This window comes from Kogia breviceps, chromosome 1 (genome assembly GCF_026419965.1).
Source record: "Kogia breviceps isolate mKogBre1 chromosome 1, mKogBre1 haplotype 1, whole genome shotgun sequence".
Taxonomy (NCBI): domain Eukaryota; kingdom Metazoa; phylum Chordata; class Mammalia; order Artiodactyla; family Physeteridae; genus Kogia; species Kogia breviceps.
The window spans coordinates 164,628,406-164,645,248 of NC_081310.1; the positions used below are offsets into that span (position 1 = coordinate 164,628,406).

The following is a 16,843-nucleotide window of genomic DNA, read 5'->3' on the forward strand; positions in this document are numbered from 1 at the left end:
CACAACATAGAGACAAACCACTAAAAGCTATAAGACCTGACTGGTATTGTGTTAGCAGTTGTGCAGGAGAAATTGAAGGAAGCAACAGGGCATCTGACAACCCCAGGATTTCCAGAAGAGCCAGTAATTGTTCTAGAAAGCTTAGCGAACATTTGAGAAGAGCAGCTAGAAATTAGGAGTGGTTTTCCATATTCCCCAAACTAGTAAATACAGAGATGTTCTGGGATAAGGTATAAAGGGTCTGACTGGACCAATCAGTAGAGAGAAATCACACAATAATTCGAACAAGGAAAGTTAATATAAAGAATTATTAACTGTAACAGGATGGAGTAATGAGTGATTGGCTAGTAAATAGTGAAAAGAACGCTAAAGAATATAAAGAACTTATAAAGAATATAGAGTTCTAAAAAACTCTAAAGAATTGGCAGATACAAGGAGCAGCCACTAACCCTCGGGCTAAGACAGAGTGCCCAAGGAAGAGTCCCCTGTTGCCCCATCACCACCCCAGGATTGAGATCCAGACCTTATCGGAAGGGGCTTAGCTGTGGCTCACTGAATGGCAGAGCAGTTGCTAAGGTGCTTCTCCAGGGAACATGCTGGAAATCTGCCCTCTAAGAGTACCTCGTAAAGCTGTTCATGGGATATATCACTGCTACAAAACCACTCAAGTCAGCGCTCACTTGTACTTTATAACCTGGCTTAGCAAGAGCAGAGTGCTGCAGGAACCTGCTGAGTAAGCACACAGGAACAAGAAGCAAAAGTCTCTCCTTGCGCTCTACTGACAAAATTAACATGCCAGCAAATTAACAAAGGGAAAGGTGTTTTTTTTGTTTTTGTTTTGTTTTGTTTTTGCAGTACGCGGGCCTCTCACCGCTGTGGCCTCTTCCATTGCAGAGCGCAGGTTCAGCGGCCATGGCTCACGGGCCCAGCCGCTCTGCGGCATGTGGGATCTTCCTGGACCGGGGCACGAACCCGTGTCCCCTACATCGGCAGGCAGATTCTTAACCACTGCGCCACCAGGGAAGCCCAGAGAAAGTTTTTAAAGTGCCCAGATACATTTACACAGAGCAAGCAGAAAGGATGACTTTGGAACCAAGAGGCAATAAAGTTCAGCACAGAGTTCTATCACATTTAATACTAACTAGCCAATATTCCCATCCAGAACAAAGCCCCTCACTGAGGACAAAACTGTTGGAAATAGAATCCAGACTGAGCTGCAGGGACAGAGACAATAGAGACAAAGGGAAGAGAAGGTTCAGGTACAAGGCATGGGGAGGAGGTGAGCCGGGACATCAAAGAAAGTGTGCTATCTTTTTGAGCACTCCATGAAGACAACAGAAGAGAGCTATAAAGTGTGATGTTAGCTATCTTGATCCACATTCACAAAAATTGATCACATAAAAATGAACAACATAAAAGGATCAAGAGAATAAGGAACAGAGTAACATTTCTACAGACAATGCAAAGTACACCTGTAAGATGTGCACAAAACGGATAAGAACCATAAACTTATTTTAAAAATTGAACAAATGGTACAAGAGTGACATAACCAGAAAATTTCACAGTGCTAGAACTTGGGAAGGAAGTAATAAAAGATTTCAGAAAAATGAAGACTAAACAGGAAGGAGCACAAGACAATAAACACTAGTGTTTTTCAAGAATTAGACAAGGGAAGCTTTTTTAATGAAGAAGAAACAAATAGATTAAAATTAAGAATTGAAAAAAAAAGATACAGGGCTTCCCTGGTGGCGCAGTGGTTGAGAATCCGCCTGCCGATGCAGGAGACACGGGTTCGTGCCCTGGTCCGGGAAGATCCCACATGCCGCGGAGCAACTAAGCCCGTGAGCCATGGCCGCTGAACCTGTGCGTCCGGAGCCTGTGCTCCGCAACGGGAGAGGCCACAACAGTGAGAGGCCCGCATACCGCAAAAAAAAAAAAAAAAAAAAGATCTCCCCTGCAAAAAATAATATAATAATAATATAAAATAACAAAAACAAATAGCTTAAGTGCTAAAAAGTATTAATTCAAGAATAATTTCATGAAATACAGTAAGACTTGAAACTACAAATTGAAAGGACAGCCAGAACAGCCAACACTTAGAAGAAAAATATCCTTCGGACATTCAGACATAAAGAACAAGTCACTTATAAAAGAAAGAAAATCAGACACAATTTGACAACAAAGCTTTATTACACAAGTCAGTGGTGTAACAATTAGAATACTCAAGCAAAGAAAACGTGAGCCAAGAATTTTTTACTCTGTCACACTTTATTCATCTAGACTCCTTTTGCCTTTACTGTTCCATCCAGAAGAGTGTATTTACCTGTCCATACTCTGTCACAGATTTGTCCATTTGTTTACTGAATTAATAGTTCAGATTGTATCCGTGCTTGCTCTATGCTAGTGGGTCTCCTCTTGACAGGTTTAAAATATACACCTGCTGGGGCCCCACTTCTGGAGGTTTCGATTCAGAAGCTCTGCAGTTGAGTCTGTGCATCTTTCTGTTCCTTGTTTAATGTCCCATGGTCATTTGTGCTGAAAAGCCATTTTCCTACTCTGTACCAGATTGTAAAGTTTGGGTTTGGGCACCAGTGTCATCCTCACACCCCCATACAATTCGTTATTAAGTTTAGTCTGTTACTCTTAACACTTCTCGATCCTTCCCATCATTTCTTCCTCTACTCCTGTCGCCTTCATACTTTCCTGTGCTAGGAAACTGGTCTCCTAATAGTCTCCTAGTTGTTTATAGCTCTGAAATATATCCTTCAAGCTGCTACCAGACTTGTAAATAATGGTTGGATCATGTTAACTCTGCATGAGAGATGGATTCCCATCCCTAAAGAATAAAATTCAACATCCCTTAAAAATACTCCACAATCTGGCTCTTACCTACTTTGCCAGACATCTCTTTCCCCAAAGAAAGGTCCTCTCATTCCCTAGCACTAATGCTGAACTATTTGCAGATCTCTTTTTCATGTTTTTCCTGTCTTGGTGTTCATTCAGCATTCTGTTCCTGGAATCACCCATTTTCCAGCTTTGGAATTCATCATTAAGGACTCTTCGTAGTCTCCTCTAATAAAACCTTTTCTGATAGCACTTCTCTTTCTAGTGGAATTGACTATTCCTTCCTTAGTACTCCTTCTTCCCTAATGTGAATTTTTATCATAGTCCCTATAATCTTTTTTTTTCTTTTTTATGTGGACCATTTTTAAAGTCTTTATTGAATTTGTTACAATATTGCTTCTGTTTTATGTTTTGGCTTTTTGTCCGTGAGGCATGTGGGACCTTAGCTCCCTGACCAAATCAGGGATCAAACCTGCACCCCCTGCATTGGAAGGTGAGGTCTTAACCACTGGACTGCCAGGGAAGTCTAGTCCCCCCATAACCTTTTATTATACTTACTTGTCTACAAGTTTATCTTTGTAGTAAGACTGTGACCCTTGTGGTAATAAGGATTCTTCTTAATTGTCTTAATTGCCTTTGTATTCCAGCACATGGTGTGCCTCTGCCCTAAAGCATTCTAATTAGAAATGCTATGAACACTCACATTTCACTGACCAGATTATGCTCCTTAAATCTGAGAAAAGTGACTCACTTTCTTGTTCATTCAGCTTTCTGTGCCTCCTTAGTTGGCATACATATCCTACAGGAAGATGAGAACTTTCACACTTACTCTGTTTTTGTTTTTTTTGTTTTTTTTTTTTTGTGGTATGCGGGCCTCTCACTGCTGTGGCCTCTCCCGTTGCGGAGCACAGGCTCCGGACGCGCAGGCCTAGCGGCCATGGCTCACGGGCTTAGTTGCTCCGCGGCATGTGGGATCTTCCCGGACCAGGGCACGAACCCGTGACCCCTGCATCGGCAGGCGGATTCTCAACCACTGCGCCACCAGGGAAGCCCTGTTTATTTTTTTTTTTAATTTAATCCTCTTATATTAAAGGAAATGAAAGCCAAGAGAGCCTGAGATTGATTTTGCATTTCAGCATCGTCTGTTTATTTGTTAATTCTCAATACAGTGTTGGAGTGCTGCTGATATATAGTTATCAATATTTGATAGGTTCCATGGTGAATGCTACTTTGCAAAAAGTGCTGAAGTGATTAGTTTTCTGTATCAACCATTAATACCCCTTTTTTCCTAGCCTTCTTTGAATCCAGAAGCTGGCAAACAGAATCAGCCATGCAGACCTATTGGGACCCCTTCTGGAGTGTGGGGTAGGTAAATTTTGCCATTTTTAAATGCACAACTTTAAATTTTTCTTAGCAGGGAGAGGAGAAAAAATTCTTTATCTATTTTTTTATTTCTTTGTTTCTTTATCTCTGGTTTCTCATCTCATCCATTTGCACATGGTAACTAATTCTGCCTAGCTCTTACTCTGCCCCCCAAAATACCATTGAGATGTAACGGTAGTAGAGTCAGAATACAGACAATTGAGAGCTTGTAGAGCCCTGAATTTGAAAGCAGATTTTAAGCAAAGGGAGAATAATATAATATGCTCATAAGAAGTAATTTTTAATGTTGCTAATTTGCTTATAACAATTAAATTGAATTTTAACGTATTATAGTTGTCTCCTTAATATTTGGTAGACAACTATATTCTAACCATTCTTTCATATTACTAAATACTCTTCTAAAGTGTTCTTTGAAAGGCTAAATAATACCACGTCCCAGAGAACATTTTGTTCAACCAGGTTCCGTTAGCTGAGTGGGGTGTTGTTTTTGTTTTTGGCAATTGTCAATGATGTTTGTTGTATAGGGCAGCAGGAAACCTATAAATACACTCATTTATATGTATATGTTCCTAATGTATATGTTCCTAACTAGCCTTGTAAAAAGTTAGTTGACAAATCAGTGTATTTCAAACCAAACCTGATCTGTGGCATTGGGATCTTTGGCATTTACAAATTGTACTCTCCTAGTTCCTACATTAGATATGTTCAGTAGCCAGGCATCTTATTAGGAAGGCTTTAGTGTATCTAAATACTGGGTTTGGATCTTGAGTTACAGGATTAAGGGCAATTGCTGTACCATTTCCCCTTTGTTAATGTATAGCTTTGCTCCTGTTTGCCTCATCAGAAGGTCCCATAGCAGACTCCTTTCTCCAATTTCCCCATCTCTCTGTGTTCTCATGCTGACAGGAGTAGCTACCCTTGGATATATTCTTGTTTGGTCTATGCCTGAGTGATCACACCGTGCATGAGACATACTATACCCCTGAAAGACTTCTAATATCTTTGGGCTTTTTGGTTGATTATGAATTTAGAATCAAATGTTTTCTTATGCTGCCTTTTTTCCTACGGTTCCTGGGTAGTGTCACTTGAGAATATCTGTTAAGTGCACACCAGGAAATGTTTGTCACTTAGTCTCAACTGTCAGCTCTTTGTTCAGAGTGAGGCCTTTGTTTGAACTATGCTTTGTGTTTACCAATAGGTTTGACATTCTTCTGTCTCTCCACTGTTCTATTTCACAGAAAACCCACCTAGTGCCAAGCAGCCCTCCAAAATGCTAGTCATCAAAAAAGTTTCCAAAGAAGATCCTGCTGCTGCCTTCTCTGCTGCATTCACCTCACCAGGATCTCACCATGCAAACGGAAACAAATTGTCAGCCATGGTTCCAAGTGTCTATAAGAACCTGGTTCCTAAGCCTGTACCACCTCCATCCAAGGTATGATTTGGAATCAGTGTAAGAACCTTATACAGCAGAGGTGGGAGAATAAATAAGAAAAAAATTTAGTAAATTTATTTTTTCCTGTTGAGTCACTCACCAGATATTCATTTGGTGCCATTAAGTTATATGTATAGTATTTTACTGTCTCCAAACTCTCTTCTGCCAACTACATTTTTAGTAGGCCTCTCATACTCATTAGCTTCATCTCATAAACCTGCTTCTCTCTTTTTAAAAAAATTAATTAATTTACTTTTGGCTGTGTTGGGTCTTCATTTCTGTGCAAGGGCTTTCTCTAGTTGTGGCACGCGGGGGCCACTCTTCATCGTGGTGCGTGGGCCTCTCACTATCACAGCATCTCCTGTTGCGGAGCACAGGCTCCAGACACGCAGGCTCAGTAGTTGTGACTCACGGGCCTAGTTGTTCCACGGCATGTGGGATCTTCCCAGACCAGGGCTCGAACCCGTGTCCCCTGCATTAGCAGGCAGATTCTCAACCACTGTGCCACCAGGGAAGCTCAAACCTGTTTCTCTTGATTTGCTCTTTTCATTAATAACACCAACATTCATTTGGTCATGTAGCTGAGTATCATGGCTGCTGCTTTCTTCCTTCTCACTCATTCCCCTCCCCCAAGCAGTTATAAAATCCCCGTCAGTTTTTTCCTCTATGATATGCCCTTGTCATCTCACATTTACTGTTATAGTGTACCCTTCTATTTCCTCATTTCTCTGTATTTATCTTCCACAGAACTGCCAGAATGATTATCCTAAAACAGTTTGAATATATCACATCCCCTCCCATTAAGTCCCTTTAGTGATTCCAAACCATCTATATAGCAGGGGTTGGTAAACTTTATCTGTAAAGGGTCAGATGATAGATATTTTAGGCTTTGTTGGTCACATATGACATATGGTCTTTTTGAAATATATATATATTTTTCAACCATTTAAAAATGTAAAAAACATTATTAGCTCATGGGCCATACAAAATAGGCCTCAGGCCAGTTTTGGCCCAAGGATCATGACTTAGCAACCCCTGTTGTTATAATACAGTGTCCAGACTCCTGAGCACTGGTGTGTATAATTCTATATAGCCTAAGCCTAATCTGTCTTCTACTGCCCTTTTCTTACCTGGGAGATTTTCTTTCATGTTTATGTCATCCTCTCTGTGAATCCTTTTCTATCACATACATCTAAAGATCTAATTAAGCCTTGTATCTGATTGAATAGCACTGTCTCTAATCACAATATTTATTGCATCTATTTCTTCATTTGGTTGTAATCTCCTTAAAGGCTTCAGGCCTTTTTCATATTTGTATCACTAGCACCCTCACAAAAGCACACAATAATTGCTTGAATGAATTCCAGCCACTGTAAGGAAACAATTAGATTTACTGTTATTCAGAGAGAAAAACAGTGAGCATTAATTCACTTTTCTGTGTGGGCAAGCACTTGTTTGGTGCTTAAGAGCAACACAAAGGACAACATTGGTCCTCACCCTCCATGGGCTAAAAGTCTAATAGGGATGACAAGATATAGGAATATAAGGTTAAGGTCATGTGATTGTGTATGAAATAAAATAACAACAAATCCTAAAACAAATCTTAAACAGATTTGGAATAACTAAATTAATTAAACACTATTTATTTACACAGTTCAGAGGAGCAAGGTTCAGCTTAGACTGTGACCATCAAGGGAAATTTTACTGAAAAACTAATTTGAACGGATCTTTGGAGGATGGTCCAGATTTGGATAGTCAGGGAAAGTCTGGAGAGTATTACAGATTAGAAGAGGTGGTTAAATAAAATGTTCTGAAAATAGAAAACACTGGGCATATATGAGGGATAGAGAATGAACCATTCTGATTACCTGGTAGCACTGGAAAAATATCAGGACTGAGGGTCATTATCCTAGTGTTAAGCTTTCAGAGTAGATAAGATCTCTGAGGGAAAGAGGATAGAAGAAGAGTAAAGAATGGGACAGTAAGACTTGGGGAAATACTAAATATTTCATAAATATTAGGAAAATAACAACATAGTCAACAGGATTAAGAAATTGTAATTCAGACATAGAAAAAATCGTGTGCTATCACACATCTGGGTGGGTGAATTTAAGATGGCAGCCGGGGTTGTCAGCACTTGTCAACTGCTGCCAATATGTTGAGGGAAATAACTGAAAAGAGGGGATTTGGACCTTAGCAGTTGGAAAGTTTTTGGTGACCTTTGAGTTGAGGTTTTAGGAGAGTAGTGTAAAGCTGAAAAACAAGATTTCAGAGGATTCTGGAATTACGTGAGTGGAAGTGGAGGTAGTGGCACCTTTGAGACTTGACCGTAAAAGGAAACAGAATATGAATATAGGTGGTGGTAAAGTTAAGTGAAAGGGTGAAGAAAATCTGTAGGAAGAAGTCGCTGGGGACAACTTGAAATATACTTGAAAGGTCATTAAAAGATCATGGCCCAAGAAGAAATTAATGGGAATAAACTGATTGACAAGTGGAATTATTTTTGAAAGGGGTTTAGGATACTTGTTCCTCTGATGTAGAAGGAAAAGAATATGAATTGAGTCAAGAGAGCAACTCCTATAAAGAAAGAAACTAGGGGCTTCCCTGGTGGCACAGTGGTTGAGAGTCCGCCTGCCGATGCAGGGGACACGGGTTCGTGCCCCGGTCCGGGAAGATCCCACATGCTGCGGAGCGGCTGGGCCTGTGAGCCATGGCCGCTGAGCCTGCGCGTCCGGAGCCTGTGCTCCGCAAAGGGAGAGTCCACAACAGTGAGAAGCCCGCGTACCGCCAAAAAAAAAAAAAAAACTAGCATGGAAATTAACAGCAGGGCTTTGAAGTAGACAGATGACGCTTTGCTCCTTCTTTGTGATACAACCTTGGACAAGTTTCTAACGTTCTGAATCTCAGTTTCATCATATAAAATGGAAATAGTAGTGCCTGTCTTTTAAGGGTTTTTTGAGGAATAAATGAGGTACTTGTAAGTGGTAATAAATGGTAGCTATTATTATCAGCATGGCAGCATACCTTTTGTTTGTTCCGTTTCTTTAGAGTTTATAAAGTTTTCGTAAGTGTTAACTTCATGTGAAATGTCTGCAAGCATTCTGTTAGGCAGTAGAAGAAGAGTATAATAATGAGTGAGACAAAGTCATATCCTCAAGGATCTTAGAAGTCTTTTAGGGGAGAAGAAGTGACAAGGATAAAAGTCATAACACAGAGCTTAAGATCAGTTTAGCCCTGTTGTGTAGAACTGAGTTGAGGATAGAATGAAGATAGGAAAACTAATGTAAAGTCTGCTGTTAGCCATAAAAAGAAATGAAACTGAGTTATTTGTAGTGAGTGGATGGACCTGGAGTCTGTCATACAGAGTGAGTGAAGTAAGTCAGAAGGAGAAAAACAAATACCATATGCTAACACATATATATGGAATCTAAGAAAAAAAAAAGTCATGAAGAGACTAGGGGTAGGACGGGAATGAAACACAGACCTGCTAGAGCATGGACTTGAGGATATGGGGAGGGGGAAGGGTAAGCTGTGGCGAAGCGAGAGAGTGGCATGGACATATATACACTACCAAATGTAGGGTGGATAGCTAGTGGGAAGCAGCCGCATGGCACAGGGAGATCAGCTCGGTGCTTTGTGACCACCTAGAGGGGTGGGATAGGGAGGGTGGGAGGGAGGGAGACGCAAGAGGGAAGAGATATGGGAACATACGTATAACTGATTCACTTTGTTGTAAAGCAGAAACTAACACACCATTGTAAAGCAATTATACTCCAATAAAGATGTTTAAAAAAAAAGGATGACAAAATTAAAGAAAAATTTAGAAAAAAAAAAAAAGTCTGCTGTTAACTATCCTTGCAAAAGTCAGTGAAGCCTGAACAGGGATGATGCAAGTGAGCAGAGAAGGGAGGTGGTGATGGCAGACAGTGGGAAGCAAATCAGAGGAGGAAACAGGACACTGAGCATTCATCCCCAGGAAACTGGGATAAGTGTGGAACCATTTCACTGAAGTTAGAGAAGAGGGAAAGCAGAGTTTTCAGGAAAAGTTGATGAGAGTGGTTCTGGGACCCTTGAAGAGGAAGGCAGAGATGAGATAACTAGTAGGCAGATGTGGATTTATCCATTCATTCATTTTCTCTATGTGTTCAACAGTTATTAAACATCGAGTATTTGTGTATTTAAAAGCTATATGCCATTAGAGTCAGAAAAGTAATCTCAAAGAGTTGCTGTCTAGTGAAGAGACACATATAAAAAATAATTGCCCTGCCTGGAGAGGGTCCTCAGAGCCTTTACAGATGAGGTCATATTTGAACTGGGTTTTGAAGTGGCAAAGGAAAGAGAACTACCATTCGTTGACATCTTATTACTATGTTCCAGGACATTCACTAGGCCTTTTACATATTTACCTTAATCCTAGGATGTGGAAAATTATGTAATATATGAGGTTACATTGCTAATAAAATTATGGAGTTTGGGACTCTAAAACAAGGTTTGTCTAACTTCAACTAGGGCTCTTTCCACTGCCCCAGAATGCTTCCCATCTTGAAGGATAAAAGGGAGAGAGGAGGATGAGAATTCTGGTTTTAGAGTCAGACTTCATGCCACTCTAAGTACTTGGAATATAGTACTGACGAAACCTAACTAGTCAACAAATGGTAGTTTTAAAATAGTAGGAGAGGGCTTCCCTGGGTGGCGCAGTGGTTGAGAGTCCACCTGCCGATGCAGGGGACACGGGTTTGTGCCCCGGTCAGGGAGGATCCCACATGCCACGGAGCAGCTGGGCCCGTGAGCCATGGCCGCTGAGCCTGCACATCTGGAGCCTGTGCTCCGCGACGGGAGAGGCCACAACAGTGAGAGGCCCGTGTACCACAAAAAACACACAAAAAAACAAAAACGGTAGGAGAGGGAACTTCCCTGGTGGTCCAGTGGTTGGGAATCCGCCTTCAAATGCAGGGGATGCAGGTTTGATCCATGGTCGGGGAAGTAAGATTCCCATATGCCATGGGGCAACTAAGCCCACACGCAGCAACTAGAGAGAAGCCTGCGCGCCGCAACGAAGACCCAGAGCAGCCAAAAGGAAAAAAAAAAAACCAGTAGGAGTTTGTTAGGGAGCAAGTAGGTGGGGCATTCCAGGCAGAGGAACTATTTGTTACCAAAGGGGGGGGGCGGTGCTTCCTTGGTGCGCAGTGGTTAAGAATCCGCCTGCCAATGCAGGGGACACGGGTTCGAGCCCTGGTCTGGGAAGATCCCACATGCCACGGAGCAACAAAGCCTGTGCGCCAGAACTATGAGCCTGCGCTCTAGAGCCTGCGAGCCACGACTACTGAGCCCGCGTGCCACAACTACTGAAACTCGCATGCCTAGAGCCCATGCTCGGCAACAGGAGAAGCCACCACAGTGAGAAGCCCATGCACTGCACAGAAGAGTAGCCCCGGCTCACCGCAACTAGAGAAAGCCCGTACGCAGCAGTGAAGACCCAGCGCAGCCAAAACTAAATAAAATAAAATGAAATTAATTTTTTTAAAAAAAGGAGGCAAAACATGCCATGTCTAGGAAAAGACAAGTGGATGGCTGGTAGTTGGGAAGTGGTGGGGAGAAGTAAGACTAAAGCCAAATGATGGAGGTCTTTATAAAAGCTCAGGTGAGAGCTTAGGGGTCACATTAGCTCCATGATTTTAACAATTTGAATGATTAAACAATTACAAATAACTGGTTTTTCTAATGAAGTTCACCTAGGAACAGATTGCAGTAGAAGAGCACTGAGTATGCCTACATCCACTGAATAGACTGAAAGGAATTCAGGAGGCGAGAAGAGAATGAAGCATCAGGGAATTGAGACGGGAAGGAGGGACAGGTTCAGAAAAGATACGTAATAAGTAATCTCTCCTTCTACAAAAACAGATTTTTTTAAAGCTGACCATTGAATGTAATATGAAGACAAGATTTTTGCTTATTTATTAAAAGAGCTGTTTCAGGGCTTCCCTGGTGGCGCAGTGGTTGAGAATCCGCCTGCCGATGCAGGAGACACGGGTTCGTGCCCTGGTCCGGGAAGATCCCACATGCCGTGGAGCAACTAAGCCCGTGAGCCATGGCCGCTAGGCCTGCGCGTCCGGAGCCTGTGCTCCGCAATGGGAGAGGCCACAACAGTGAGAGGCCCGCATACCGCAAAAAAAAAAAAAAAAAAAAAAGAGCTGTTTCATTAAAATGGGGAGAGTTGAGTGTTGCAGGGAATTAAATAGTAAGAATGAACAAGTGAAAGACAGCAGATACTGACTTATGCAGAAAAGTTTGGAAATAAAAGGATTGTAGTAAAAGGGAAAATATCTTTGTTTTTTTCCCCTTCACTTCAGTAAGGTGGCTTAGCATGTTTGTAGATAAAATGGAAGAACTTACTAGAGAGAGATTAAAGATACAAAGGAGAAATAATTGATAAATTCATAAAGGAATGAGAACAAACGGATGTAGAATGGTAGAAAGGGAGGGGGACCTATCAAAGGAACTTGAGATGCAAAGGAGAGAATTGGGGAGAGTTTGGATCGAGTGACGAAATTTTTTTTTAAACACTTTATTATATTTTTAAATTTATTTTTGGCTGCGTTGGGTCTTCATTGTTGCCCGTGAACTTTCTCTAGTTGCGGCAAGTAGGGGCTACTCTTCTTTGTGGTGCGCGGGCTTCTCATTGCAGTGGCTTCTCATCGCAGAGCACAGGCTCCAGCCGCGCGGGCTTCAGTAGTTGTGGCACACGGGCTCTAGAGCACAGGCTCAGTAGTTGTGGCACACGGGCTTAGTTGCTCCATGGCATGTGGGATCTTCCCAGGCCAGGGATCGAACCCATGTACCCCACGTTGGCAGGCAGATTCTTAACCACTGTGCCACCAGGGAAGCCCCAGATACAGTGACTTCTGACGTCAGTCCAGTAGGAGAAGACAGGATCATTTGAGGTGGAGAGTTGAGGTTGATTTGGAGTTAGGAGAAAAGGAGAGGATATTTTAAAAAGAAAACGGCAGCTGATATGTGATTCACTTTAGTGGATTCCTTTTTTTCCCCTTCCTTTATTGATTGATTGACTGAAGTGTGGTTGATGTACAATATATAAGTTACAGATGTACAATATAGTGATTCATAATTTTTAAAGGTTACACTCCATTATTCCTCCTGTTGTACAATATATCCTTGTAGCTTATTTTATACATAATAGTTTGTGCCTTACCTTAGTGGATTTCTATATAATTCCTCTAATAAAGGGGGTACAGGGCACAATGGTTTTCTCTAGTGAGCATCCAAACACTATATAATATAGTGTTTGAATTACTGAAAATTAAGTTGGAATAAAGTTGGACAGAGATGTCAGTATCCTGTTGCACGTAACACTGCCTGGTAAAACTGTCATACTACTGTGGCAGACACTCACCTGTTTCTGTGCCCTGAGGTGGCAATATTAAAAGAAAGACAAGGCATCTGGTGACCCTGTGCAACTCTAGGAAACTATTGTCTTTGATATTTAGCCTGAATAAGCAGCCATCTTTAGATTTTCATCAGTGCAAGAAAAAAATTAATTTCCATTCCAGTTAGGTCGTTGTCTCTTTTATCTGCTGGCATGCTCTTTTTGGAGGCATTGTGGAAAACAGTATTGTATCCTAGTTGAGTAACCTTGGACGAATTACATAACTTTCTTAATGTCAGTGTAATTCTCTATAAAAATTTGACATAATTATACTGATTGGGTTAAGGATTAAATAAAATAGATCAAACATCTGGTACATAGTAGATAACTCTGTTAAGTTTATTCCTTTCTTTAGCCTATAGTATCTTCTTTAATACAAGAAAGAAATCCTTTTCACTCAGACCCTTCCTTTGTCCTAGAGATCTCTTTGTTCTAATTGTTTGATTTTGGAAAAACAGATTTTTTTACTTTCTTTAGCCTCACTCCATTGATGTGCCTCAGACAAGAGTGATTGACTCAGGAAAAATGGAGTATTCCATCTACACTATGCTGCCATCATAGTTGTGGACAGGGCCAGAGTGACAGAATGGGCCCAGACCCCACAAGGCCGAGCAAAAGAAGGGCCTCTGGACTAAACCAGGATTGTCCAGCCATTTATATTGCCCACCCTGGCCTGTAACTAGCCTCCTGCCATCAGTGTTCCTAGAAAACATCATTTTTCTGATGTGCTCTTTGGAGGCAGGGGTGGGGGGTTGTCTGGATTACATCAGAGGTTAACAAACAGCACACTATAAAAGAAAACATTTGGGGGGGTCAAATAAGTTTAGAAAATGCTGTGTAGTATATCTGCCTCTCAATTCACATATATAGTTTAGTACTTTGAGAAACAGCACAGTAAAAGAAACCTATTGTCGAACTATATTCAGCCTAGCATCTCCCAGGCTTATTGGACCAGGGCTCTGTTTTTGAGAAATACCTGTTAATATCCCATGGCTTTTCTGGTTCCTGTCTGCCTTTTTCCTTCAAGGTTATATACCTCCCAATCGTGTTGAGACAGGTGAACTCTTGGAATTCATGTTCGCACATAACATTTCACTCTTTATGATCTTACAGGCTGAGCTTCTGTCTGCATGCTGTTCTGACTGATTTGTTCTTTCTTCCCATGTAGCCCAGTGCTTGGAAAGCTAACAGAATGGAGCACAAATCAGGATCCCTTTCCTCTAGCCGGGAGTCTGCTTTTACCAGTCCAATCTCTGTTACCAAACCAGTAGTACTGGCTGGTGGTATAGTTTTAAGCTCTCCCAAAGAGGTGAGTGAGAATAAAGCTAAGCAGCCTTTTCTAAAGTTGCCATTTCCCATTTACTTAAACTGAGGTAAGTGTTGTGACATGTACAGCTCTAACTCCATTTCCTTTGTAGTTATGCTTAGCTCAAAGTCATTTTTTTACTGGTGATTCCCATTAGCATCCAAAGATGGGCAGCAGCTGGGTGGGGTCATTGCCCTTTGGTAAACCAGGGTTCGCCTGTGTTTTGACTGGAGTTACGCTGGTGTCTGGAGAAAGATCGGAGAGGTGCTATTTAAACCATCTGGTTTTAACTGTTAGAACTCTGCAGAGCTGAAGTCTATTTAAATGAAAAGGATAGGGGGTTTTTTTTGGTAAAAGAGTAATAAATAGGCTACCAGATTCTGGAAAGCAGTACCATGTAGAAGTGACCTAGAGAATCCCAGTACTTACTCTTTGCTGTCAAGAGCAACCTATTTGTGGTATTTGCCCAGAGCCCCGCCAGCACCACTCCTCCTATTGAGATCAGCTCCTCTCGTCTGACCAAGTTGACCCGCCGAACTACTGACAGGAAGAGTGAGTTCTTGAAGACTCTGAAGGATGACCGGAATGGAGACTTCTCAGAGAGCAGAGACTGTGAGAAGCTGGAGGATGTACGAGCAAAGGGTTTTTCTGGGGCAACATAAGTGTTTTTCTATGTTATACATGTACTTTTTGTTCTTAAGGGAGAAAGATGTGGTACATTTTTTAAATGACAGAGATTTGTCTGGAGGAGTAACAGTCTGTGATAAAGTGAGTTCAGTTCTTTGTTCAGCATATTTCAAATTAGGGCTCATTTCAATGATAGCTGCCTTGGGACTTAGTGCTCTTAAACAGGGCAGCACTGCTTACGCCTTGCATTGAAGTTGGTAAGATGTTGGTAAATTATAGAAGCTTTTTAAAGGATGGATTGATTATTTATTTATTTATAAATATTCATTCATTCATGCTGCTCCGGGTCTTAGTTGTGGCATGCAAACTCTTAGTTGCAGCATGCATGCAAGATCTAGTTCCCTGACTGGGGATTGAACCCGGGCCCCCTGCATTGGGAGCACAGAGTCTTACCCACTGGACCACCAGGGAAGTCCCTTTAAGGATTATATTTAATTCTAATGTAAGAAAATCTGACAAACAGAACCGTAAAACAAGAGGGTTTCTTTTTGGTGTCCTGCAACAGGAAGGTTAGAGTTCCCTGTCCAAGAGGGTAATGGCAGCTCATTCGTATTATCAGGAAACTTGTAAGTTTTGGTCGCCTTGGAACTAGGGTAGTTGTGCTCCCATCCACATTCTAGTTAGGGAAAGGACAGAGCCAAAAACCTGAAAAGGGATGTCTGTCCCCTTTTTAAATGCTTTCTTAAAAGCCACCCCTGCAATTTCCACTTCCATTTTATTGGCCAACTGTCAAATAGCCACTCCTAGCTGCAAGGGAGCCTAGGAAAGTGAACTTTTTAAAAGCTGAGCGCATTGGTTCCTTAGTCCAAATCAGTAAGGAAGAATAGAAAATTGATATTGCATAGGCATCTAGTAGCTTCTGCCACAGTTGTCATAACCTGAAGTTAAGATGGTAGCCAGTTAGTATCCTTTGGAAATCTTATTAGCAAGGTGAGCAAGTTCTCGTTTTTAAGTGGGAAAAACCTATTGGCTGTTATCTTCTTCTAGAAAGCATTTTCCTGGGTTCTGACTTCTTAATCTCTTAGATTGCTTATCTTGCCCCAAAGGAGTACTAAACCAAATATGTCCTTCCTTTCCTTATTGCAGTCAGAGGACAACAGCACACCTGAACCAAAAGAAAATGGAGAGGAAGGCTGTCATCAGAATGGTCTTGCTCTCCCCATAGAAGATGAAGGGGAGGTCCTCTCTCACTCTTTGGAAGCAGAGCACAGGTAAGTGAGGATCAGATCACAAGGCATGCTGTGTATGGCCTACAAGGAGTTTCAGCATACTTAAGACATTTCAGAGTCCAGTACGGAGAGAAGTGCCCCCAGCACCACACCTTGTTCTCTCTGTGTGCCACGGGTTGGCCTGTTGCCCACTGGGTATGCCTTTACAGACTCAGCTAGCGTTTTCACACCCTCCTCTCCAAGCTTTCTTGTAGTTTAGTTTCAGACTCAGTTTACGGCTCCAGTTGGAAGGGGTGGGGTGGGGTGAGACCTGTTTCCTGGTGCTGTTGTGGTGGCCCCTTGGCCCCAGTGAGCAGTTACCACAAGACCCCTTTAAGGGGCCTTGGGATTCATGAGGCCTGAAGGTAATGGAACTTGTTGTTTAAATGAGGGCTTTGAACACAGAGCCAGCCAAGCTGTGTGGGCAACTGGATGGCAGATGGGGCCTGCCAAGTACCTTCCTGAAAAGGGACTCCTGTGCAGAGGAACTTTAAAAGGAGTCAACAAGATCACAAGGTTATGGAGTCCATAATGCCATG

General features: G+C 41.9%; 1 protein-coding gene across 17 annotated transcripts in view; it reads left to right on the plus strand.

Moving 5' to 3' along the window:
- GPBP1L1 (GC-rich promoter binding protein 1 like 1) overlaps positions 1-16,843 on the plus strand; it is a 52,777-nt gene that overhangs the window by 33,573 nt on the left and 2,361 nt on the right. For 9 of the 17 annotated variants that reach the window (XM_059042964.2, XM_059042972.2, XM_067008773.1 and 6 more), the window contains 5 exons: positions 4,137-4,209; positions 5,466-5,659; positions 14,272-14,412; positions 14,880-15,038; positions 16,183-16,307. In XM_059042964.2, the coding sequence (XP_058898947.1) occupies positions 4,137-4,209; positions 5,466-5,659; positions 14,272-14,412; positions 14,880-15,038; positions 16,183-16,307 (692 nt within the window). The remainder of the gene's footprint in view (positions 1-4,136; positions 4,210-5,465; positions 5,660-14,271; positions 14,413-14,879; positions 15,039-16,182; positions 16,308-16,843) is intronic. The other 8 variants (XM_067008842.1, XM_067008864.1, XM_067008856.1 and 5 more) reach the window with 1 other exon arrangement.